Raw genomic sequence first — 10,638 nt, forward strand, 5'->3', positions numbered from 1 at the left:
GACTAAATGCCACTGCCACTTGCTGCCTCTAGATATGCGCCACCTTCTCCTGCAAGAAAGCGGGATGTGTGTCTGGGTGATGTGCCTGTCATGGTTGAATAGCTAGTGCGTGTGGCCTATGATTTGTGGGTGAGCGGTTTGAAACAGTGTTAATGTGTAAGGGTGAGAGGAAGCATCTGATTGGAAGAGTTGAGTGCTGATGGAAAGAGTTTATTGGTATGTGGGTGATGGGGGTGTAGTGTGTGGTGCAGTTGGTGGGAGACACCACTTGACAGTTGACCTCACTCACCTTGACCACTCATGTCAAAGCATTGAACTTCTTCCTGCACTGCATCCATGTTCATGATGCTGTGGGCCTGGCATTGACTTCGTCCCCCGCTGCCTCCCACTGCCTTTTGGATATATGTCTGGAGGGCCTCTTGCTCCCCCCCCCAACCCTGCAGATATAGGATGTCCCTCCTTCTGTCCATCTCTTGCACCAAGGTCTCTAGTGCATCATCAGAGAACCTTGGTGCATGCACTCTCACAGGCCTGGTACCAACTCAGATCGGCAGATTGGTGAGGTCTGGTGTGCAGATTGGAGGATGTGGGATTTAGTAGTGTGCAACCTTTATTCAATGTTTTAACATAACTCATCAGTGTGTAAACATAGGGATGGGACCTGCATCTGTGTTTTACGTGTGCGATGTCTGATCTCTGTTCAGACTCCGTGCAGACAGTAGACTGTTATTTTCAGCAAATAACAGGTACCAGCTACCTTTAAGAAATTTCTAAGAAACATCCTCCCTTTAAGAGATTGAGCTCCCCTGGTGGTGGAAAGTGCGAATTGCATTGATTCCACCTGCAAGGCCTGGAATGGAATCCTGATTGCAGGTCAGTCCTCTGGTGGGCTGAAACTTGTGACCTGCCTGTGCAGGAGTCATTGGGCGGGGGTAATAGCACATCACGCTACCAACGCCCGAAAACGGCCCCTATCCAATTTTTCCCCCATGAACTTTGGGACACGCTCTGAAATGAGTTGATAAATAGCCTCAAGTTATGAAGGTTTCAGTGATTGCAGAATACACAGTGTCTGGTGGAGAGAGAATCAGACACCGTATGATACAAAACTGACTCTGCTCTGAGAAAGTCTTCAGATCCTCTCATGATTTAATGATTTGAACACTTGCAATGAAGGGATATTTCACCACATTCTTCAACTGCTCTCTGAATTTCGTTTGGGTCACGGCATAAATAAAAGTGTTTGTGCAGCAACTCAGGAGCTGGAGCATGTATCCCAGTTCTAGTATCAACTGAGATAGAAATACAGACTCAAACCCCAAATAAAACATCCGGTTCCATATAGAATGTACTAATAACAATACCCATAACAGTATGAAATTCCCCGAGATAAGAAACAGTAAAATGATGGATTTCCTTCTGCTCTCCATCTCTGGGTCTCTGGGACTCTCCCCACTGCTGTGACCCCGGAGTCTCCTGCGGGCTCTGCTGGCCACTAAAATGAATCTGACGGTGAAAGCATTGAGCAACAGAATCAGAACAAATGGGACCCCCGGGGTGAGGATATAATGCAGGAGTTCGATCACTCCCCACACACGTGATTCCAGAACACTGATTGTTAGCAAACAAAACCAGGGCGTATTGTGAAGTTGATACCAACCCGTGAGCATAAAGTACCAGGAAATGTTCTTCAAACAGCTCAGCAAAATCACTGTTCCCAGAACCACAGCCGCCGTTCTCTCGGTGCAATATTTAGTTTTCAGCTTCTCACAACAAATGGCCACAAATCGATCAAAGGTGAAAGTGACGGTGAACCAGACAGAACAGTCTGTGGCTGCGAAAAGCAGGACGGCGTGGATATTACACACAGGGATGGAGTACAGGAAACGAAAGTGACTCTCATAAGCAATCGGAATCTGTCTGAGTATCAGATCGAAGATAATGACTATTAAATCCCCCGCTGCCATCGCCACCAGGTAGCGAGTGACACATTTGGAGAGACCGCACTTTCCCCGAGACAGGGTCACAATCGCCAGTAAATTAACTGTAAGAAAGGGAAACAAACAGGGGAATTATACATCAGGCAGGGACACTGTGTAAATATTAGCACAGTCTCTGGAGCCCCTATAAGTATCAATACCGTCTCTCGATATTCTGTAAATATGAATTCCGCCTCTGGATCCTCTGTAAATATTAATACTGTGTCTGGATCCCCTGTAAATATTAATACTGTGTCTGGAGCCCCTGTAAATATTAATACCATCTCTGGAGCCCCTGTAAATATTAATACCATCTCTGGATCATCTAAATATTAATACCGCCTCTGGATCCTCTGTAAATATTAATACTGCCTCTGGAGCCCCTGTAAATATTAATACCGCCTCTGGAGCCCCTGTAAATATTAATACAGTCTCTGGATATTCTGTAAATATTAGTACCGCCTCTGGATCCCCTGTAAATATTAGTACCGCCACTGGATCCTCTGTAAATATTAATACCATCTCTGGAGCCCCTGTAAATATTAATACCATCTCTGGAGCCCCTGTAAATATTAATACCATCTCTGGAGCCCCTGTAACTATTGGTAAAGTCTCTGGATAACCTATAAATATTAATACCATCTCTGGATCCCTCGGTAAACATTATTACAGTCTCTGGTTCACCCTGCGAATATTAGCACTGTATCTGTATCCCATGTAAATATTAGTACCGTCTCTGGAGATCCTGTAAATATTAGTCCTGTCCCTTGATCCCCTGTAAATATTAGTAGTGTACGGGATACTCTGTAGGTATTATTACCATCCCTTGATCCCTTGTAAATATTAGTACCTTCTCTACATCCTCTGTAATTATTAATAACGTGTCTACATCCCATCTAAATATTAGTGACGTCTCTGGATCCTCTGAAAATATTATTACCATTTCTGGATCCTTCTTTAAATAGTCGTAGTGTCTCTGGATACAGTGTAAACATTAGTACCATCTGTGGATTCCCTGTAAATCTTAGTACAGTCTCTGGATCACCTGTAAATGTTAGTACCAAATCTGGATTCACTGTAAATAATAGGACTGCATCTGTATCTGTCTCTGGATCACCAGTGAATACTATTACCATCTCTGGATCCCCAGTAAATTTTAGCACCGTCTCCGGATCCCATGTAAATATTACTCCTGCCAGGGGATCCCCCTGTGATTATTATGATGTGGAGATGCCGGTGATGGACTGGGGTTGACAATTGTAAACAATTTTACAACACCAAGTTATAGTCCAGCAATTTTATTTTAAATTCACAAGCTTTCGGAGGCTTCCCCCTTCCTCAGGTGAACGATGTGAAATGAAGTCCTCGAAATGAAATCGCATTTATAATTCACAGAACAATGCTTGGTGAGTACAGACAGTTTTTTCAACTGCCCGTTGCCAAGGCAATCAGTGTGCAGACAGACAGGTGTTACCTGCCAGGTCTCACAGAATATACAAATCACCAAAAAAAAAAAACCAACAAACAAAAAAAAACAGAGATAGAGAGGTAGAAACATAGAAAAGACAGCAACTGACCCGTTATATTAAAAACAGATAACATTTGTTCGCTGGTGGGGTAACGTGTAGCGTGACATGAACCCAAGATCCCGGTTGAGGCCGTCCTCATGGGTGCGGAACTTGGCTATCAATTTCTGCTCGACGATTTTGCGTTGTCGTGTGTCTCGAAGGCCGCCTTGGAGAACGCTTACCCGAAGGTCGGTGGATGAATGTCCATGACTGCTGAAGTGTTCCCCGACTGGGAGGGAACCCTCCTGTTTGGCGATTGTTGCGCGGTGTCCGTTCATCCGTTGTCGCAGCGTCTGCATGGTCTCGCCAATGTACCATGCTCTGGGGCATCCTTTCCTGCAACGTATGAGGTAGACAACGTTGGCCGAGTCACAGGAGTATGAACCATGCACCTGGTGGGTGGTGTCCTCTCGTGTGTCCTCTCGTGTCCTCATACGTTGCAGGAAAGGATGCCCCAGAGCATGGTACATTGGCGAGACCATGCAGACGCTGCGACAACGGATGAACGGACACCGCGCAACAATCGCCAAACAGGAGGGTTCCCTCCCAGTCGGGGAACACTTCAGCAGTCATGGACATTCATCCACCGACCTTCGGGTAAGCGTTCTCCAAGGCGGCCTTCGAGACACACGACAACGCAAAATCGTCGAGCAGAAATTGATAGCCAAGTTCCGCACCCATGAGGACGGCCTCAACCGGGATCTTGGGTTCATGTCACGCTACACGTTACCCCACCAGCGAACAAATGTTATCTGTTTTTAATATAACGGGTCAGTTGCTGTCTTTTCTATGTTTCTACCTCTCTATCTCTGTTTTTTTTTGTTTGTTGGTTTTTTTTTTTTTGGTGATTTGTATATTCTGTGAGACCTGGCAGGTAACACCTGTCTGTCTGCACACTGATTGCCTTGGCAACGGGCAGTTGAAAAAACTGTCTGTACTCACCAAGCATTGTTCTGTGAATTATAAATGCGATTTCATTTCGAGGACTTCATTTCACATCGTTCACCTGAGGAAGGGGGAAGCCTCCGAAAGCTTGTGAATTTAAAATAAAATTGCTGGACTATAACTTGGTGTTGTAAAATTGTTTACAACTGTGATTATTAGTACAATTTCTTACTCCTCTGTGAATATTAGTAACTTTGCTGGATTCCTGTATATATTAGTACTGTCTCTGGATAGCCTGTAAATATTAGCACTGTTTCTGGATCTTCTGTAAAAATTATTACCGTCTCTGTATCACTCTGTAAATATTAGTACCAACTCTAGAACTGCTATAAATATTGGATCCCCAGTATATATTAGTACTGTGCCTGGATCCGCTGTAAGTATTATTACTGCATATGGATCCTGCAATGAATATTAGTACCATCTCTGGATCCCATGTAAGTATTAGAATCATCTCTGGATCCCCTGTAAATATTATTATTTTCACTGGGTCCCCTGTAAAAATTAGTATCATCTCTGGATCCCCTGTAGAATCAAAGAAAGGTTACAGCACGGAAGGAGGCCATTCAGCCCATCGAGTGCACACCGGCTCTATGCAAGAACAATCCAGCTAGTTCCATCCCCTGCCCTATCCCCGTAGTCCTTCAATTTCTTTTCCTTTCAAGTACTTATCCAGTTCCCTTTTGAAAGCCACAATTGAAACTGCCTCGGGCAGTGCATTCCAGATCCTAACCACTCGCTGTGTAAAGAAGTTTTTCCTCATGTCACCTTTGGTTCTTTTGCCAATCACCGTAAATCTACCTCCTCTGGTTCTTGACCCTTCCGCCAATGGGAACAGTTTCTCTCTAACTACTCTGTTCATGATTTTGAATACCTCTATCAAATCTCCTCGCAACCTTCTCTCTTCCAAGGAGAACAACCTCAGCTTCTCCAGTCTATCCACGTAACTAAAGTCACTCATCCCTGAAATCATTCTGGTAAATCTCTTCTGCACCCTCTCTCAGGCCTTCATATCCTTCCTAAAGTGCGGTGCCCAGAACTGGACACAATACTCCAGTTGTGGCCGAACCAGTGTTTTATAAAGGTTCATCATGACTTCCATACATTTGTACTCTATGCCTCTATTTATAAAGCCCAGGATCCCGTATGCTTTTTTAACCGCTTTCTCAACCTGCCCTGCCATCTTCAACGATTTATGCACATATACCCCCAGACCTCTCTGTTCCTGTGCCCCTTTTAGAGTTGTGCCCTCTAGTTTATATTGCCACTCCTCATTCTTCCTGCCAAAGTGTATCACTTCGCATTTTTCTGCGTTAAATTTCATCTGCCATGTGTCCGCCCATGCCACCAGCCTGTCTGTATCCTCTTGAAGTCTATCACTATCCTCCTCACTATTTACTACACTTCCAACTTTTGTGTCATCTGCAAATTTTGAAATTGTGCCCTGTACACCCAAGTCCAAGTCATTAATACATATCAAGAAAAGCAGTGGTCCCAGCACCGACCCCTGGGGAACATCACTGTACACCTCCCTCCAGTCCAAAAAACAACCGTTCACCACTACTCTCTGTTTCCTGCCTCTTACCCAATTCTGTATCCATCTTGCTACTGCCCCCTTTATTCCATGGGCCGCAATCTTTATGATAAGCTTACCGTGCGGCACTTTATCAAACGTCTTTTGAAAGTCTATATACACCACATCAACTGCATTGCCCTCTTCTACCCTCTCTGTTACCTCATCAAAAAACTCCATCAGGTTAGTTAAACACGATTTGCCTTTAACAAATCCATGCTGGCTTTCCCTAATCAATCCACACTCGTCCAAGTGGCTGTTAATCCTGTCCTGGATTATCGTTTCTAAAAGTTTCCCCACAACTGAGGTTAAACTGACTGGTCTATAGTTGCTGGGTTTATCCTTACACCCTTTTTTGAACAAGGGTGTAATATTTGCAATTCTCCAATCCTCTGGCACCACCCCCGTATCTAAGGATGTTTGGAAGATTATGGCCAGTACCTCCGCAATTTCCACCCTTACTCCCCTCAGTAACCTAGGATGCATCCCATCCGGACTGGGTGACTTATCTACTTTAAGTACAGCTGGCCTTTCAAGTACCTCTTCTTTATCAATATTAGGACCATCTCTGGATCCCCTGTAAATATTAGTACCATCTCTGGATCCCCTGTAAATATTAGTACTGTCTCTGGATCCCCTGTAAATATTGGTACCCTCTCTGGATCCCCTGTAAATATTAGTAATGCATCTGGATCCTGTGCACCATTATTAGCAATATTAGCACCATCTCTGGACCCCCTGTAAATTTCAGTACCATCTCTTGATTCCCTGTAAACATTAACACCATCTCCGGATCCCACTGTGAATATTAGTACCATTTTTGTTTCATGTTAGTGTCATATCTGGATTCCCTGTAAATATTAGCACCGTCTTTGGATCCCCTGTAAAGATTAATACCGTCTCTGGGTTTCCTGCAAATACTAGTAATGTGTTTGCATTCCTCAGTAAATATTATTACTGTCTCTGCATTCCACTCTGAATGATACTAACATTTTTTGTCCCCTGTAAGAATTAGTACTGTCTCTGTTTCCCCTGTAAATATTAGTCGAGTCTCTAGATAACCTATAAATATTATTACCGTCTCTAGACCCACTGTAAATATTAGCACTGTCTCCAGATCCCTTGTAAATATTAGTATCTTCTCCACAGCCCCTGTAAATAGTAATAACGTCTCTACACCCCTGTAAATATTAGTAGATTCTCTAAATCCACTGTAAATATTATCACGATTTACAGTGGATTGAGAGAATCTGTATATACTTGTACCGTCCTGTAAATATTTGTACCGTCTCTGAACCACATATAAATATGAGTACCATCACTGGAGCCCCTGCAAATATTAGTAGCATCTCTGGACCACATGTAATTATTATGAGCTCTCTAGATCCCTCTGAATATTAGTACCATCCCTGGGTCCCCTGTAACTACTATTACAGTCTCTGGATCCACTATAAACGTTCTACTGACCCTGGATCCCCTGTAATATTAGTACCGTTCCTGGATCCCGTGTAGTTATTAGTAGCTTCCCTACATCACCTGTAAATATTAATTATGTCTATACCTCCCCTGTAAATATTAGTACCATCTCTGGACCACCTTTAAACATTAGTACGGTTTCTGGATCCCTCTGTAAATATTATTACCATCTCAATATCAATGTGTGAATAATAGTACAATCCCTGGATCCCCTGTAAATACCAATGCATTTTCTACATCTCCTGTAAATATTAATTCCATCGCTGGATCCTGTGTAAATATTTGTACCATCTCTACATCCGCTATATTTATTTGTAACGTCTCTACATCACCTGTAACTATCAGTACCATCTCCAGATCCCTTGTAAATATTCGTACCCTCACTGGATGGCCTGTCAATATTGGAACAATCTCTGGATCCCCTGAAAATATTTGTACCTTCTCGACATCCCCTGTACATATTATTAATGTCTCTACATCCACTGTAAATATTAGTAACGTCTCTGTATCCCCTGTCAGTATTAGTACCGCCTCTGGATCCCCAGTAAATATTAGTACCATCTCTGGATCCCCAGTAAATATTAGTACTGTCTCTGGATACCCAGTAAATATTAGTACTGTCTCTGGATACCCAGTATGTATTATTTCCATCTCTTTATCCTCTGTTATTATTAATACCATTTCTGGATCCCCTGTAAATATTAGCACCGTCTCTGGATCCCCAGTACATTAGCACCGTCTATGGATCCTTTGTAGTTATTAGTAGTGTCTCTGGATCTCTCTGTAAATATTAGCACTGTCTCTCAATCCCCTGCAATTGTTCATAGCTTCCCTTTGTAAATATTAGCACCATCTCTGCACCCCCTGTATATTAACACCGCCTCTGGATCCCCTGAACATTAGCACCGTTTCAGTATCCCCTGTATATTAGTACAATCTCTGAATCTGCTGTATATTATCACTGTCTCTGGACCCCTTGTACATTAGTACCATTACTGGATCCCTTGTATATTAGTGCCATGTCTGGACCCCATTCAAATACTGACACACCCCAAGGACCCTGTGAAACATGCATACATTCAGAATCCCTGAAATACAGCCTCACTCTCAGGGATCCATTGTGAATTAAATCTCACACCCAGAAAATCCCCTTAAATATATCTCCCATCCCTGTTCCACCCATCAATATATCTCCCTTCCCGAGTGCCCCCTTTAATTTTTGAGCTGGATATAAAAATTTACCATCAAATCGTACAGCAGCAAATGCAGGGCAGGGGACAAAAATAACAGTGATACAGTGAAACCTGGTTTATAGAATTAATAACTGGATATAGTGAATTACCTGGAACAACAATGGCAGTGAGTATGGGACAGGGCAAAAAAGAACAGTAATGCAGTGAAACATGGTTCATAGAATTAACAGCTGGATATCGAGACTTACCAGTGACATCGACAGCAGCGAGTGTTGGTCAGTAAATGACTAGAAGAGCAATACAGTAAGATATGGTTTATATAATTAACAGCTGGATATGGAGACTTGTCATCAAATCGAACTGCAGCGAGTGTGGGACAGGGTACTACAAGAACAGTCATAAGTGAATCATTGGTTATAGGATTAATAGCTGGATATCGAGACTTACCAGAGACACCAACAGCAGCGAGGGGAGGATAGTAAATTACTTGTAGACCAAGAATCACATAAAGTATCCGATCCTCGAATGCTAGTGAATCATAAAGTAGATACAAAACTTGAAAAGGCCATAATGGGCTGTTCCAATCTGTTGTTCTCAGATTCCGACCCATTGTTGAAATATTCCAATCTGTTGTTCTCAGATTCCGATCCATTGTTGAAATATTCCAATCTATTGTTCTCAGATTCCGACCCATTGTTGTAACATTCCAATCTGTTGTTCTCAGATTCTGATCTATTCTTTCCCTCTCTGTGGAGTCGCTGATCCCTGTTAGTGCCGGAGGTGATGCTCCCACTGACACTATGGGATAACACGTTGAAAGAAGTCGCTTATTAATAGCAGAGAGAAACACTCCAGTGACACAATTAGGGCCCACGGAGACTGACATTAATTACACTCACTGAACAAACAGATTCAGTTAAACCAAACAATTTTTATAACATAACATATATTTAACCAAATATTACAAAGATAGAAAGCCCAAAGCCCAGTATACTATTTTAATGAATATTTGGAAGAACAGAAACTATGAGACCCACAGTCTGGCAGCACTGATGTGAGGAGAGAGCAGGTTCATTTACATATTGAGCCCCACACAGAGCAGGAAAGGCCCAGGCTCGATCCTCGGCCTGTGCTGTGTTATTCAGGAATGAGGTGGGCCAAGTGGAGCAAGTGTCAGAAGGGTAACATATAGGGATCAGTGGTCATAGTATCATAAGGTTTAGAATAGCGAGGAGGCATTGCTGGACTTGGTTCAAGGGAATGAGGTGGGCCAAGTGGAGCAAGTGTCAGTGGGGGAGCATTTAGGGAGCAGCGATCATAGTATCATAAGGTTTAGAATAGCTATGGAAAAGGACACGGACCACTCTAAAGTAAAAATACTCAATTGGAGGAGGGCCAATTTCAGTGGAATGAGAACAGATCTGGCCCGGGTAAATTGGAATCAAAGATTGGCAGGTAAACTGTAATTGAACAATGGGCAGCATTTAAAGAGGAGATGATTCGGGTACAGTCGAGGCACATTCCCATGAGGGAGAAAGGTAGGGCAACTAAAGCCAGAGCTCCCTGGATAATAAAAGAGATAGAGAGTAAGACAAAGCAGAAAAAAGAGCATATGACAGATGTCAGGTTGATAACACAAGTAAGAACCAGGCTGAATATAGAAAGTTCAGAGAGGAAGTGAAAAAGGAAATAAGAGGAGAAAAGAGAGAGTGTGAGAATAGACTGGCGGCCAACATAAAAGGGAATCCAAAAGTCTTCTATAGGCATGTAAACAGTAAATGGGCAGTAAGAGGAGGGTCGGGAATGACTAGCGACCAAAAAGGAGACCTACTCATTAAGGCAGAGGGCATGGCCGAGGTGCTAAATGAGTACTTTGCATCTGTCTTTACCAAGGAAGAAGAAGC

At 43.0% G+C, this 10,638-nt stretch overlaps 1 protein-coding gene across 1 annotated transcript; it reads right to left on the reverse strand.

Annotated features, from left to right (window-relative positions):
- Positions 1 to 1,142: 1,142 nt before the first annotated feature.
- LOC137332889 (probable G-protein coupled receptor 139) lies at positions 1,143 to 9,428 on the reverse strand. Its single transcript, XM_067996879.1, has 2 exons — positions 9,182 to 9,428; positions 1,143 to 2,044 (listed from the first exon to the last, which is right to left on the reverse strand). The coding sequence occupies exons 1-2, from the start codon at positions 9,426 to 9,428 to the stop codon at positions 1,143 to 1,145; spliced, it is 1,149 nt and encodes a 382-aa protein (XP_067852980.1).
- Between the last annotated feature and the right edge of the window lie 1,210 nt (positions 9,429 to 10,638).

This window comes from Heptranchias perlo, chromosome 2 (genome assembly GCF_035084215.1).
Source record: "Heptranchias perlo isolate sHepPer1 chromosome 2, sHepPer1.hap1, whole genome shotgun sequence".
Lineage (NCBI taxonomy): Eukaryota > Metazoa > Chordata > Chondrichthyes > Hexanchiformes > Hexanchidae > Heptranchias > Heptranchias perlo.

Bases quoted from the DNA above. Each gene is read 5' to 3' on its own strand.
- LOC137332889 (XM_067996879.1), bottom strand. From the start codon at position 9,428: ATGGGTCGGAATCTGAGAACAATAGATTGGAATATTTCAACAATGGAT. The intron at 2,045-9,181 runs GTAAGTCTCGAT...CCTTTCTTACAG, and splicing joins CGCTGCTGTTGGTGTCTCTG to TTAATTTACTGGCGATTGTG.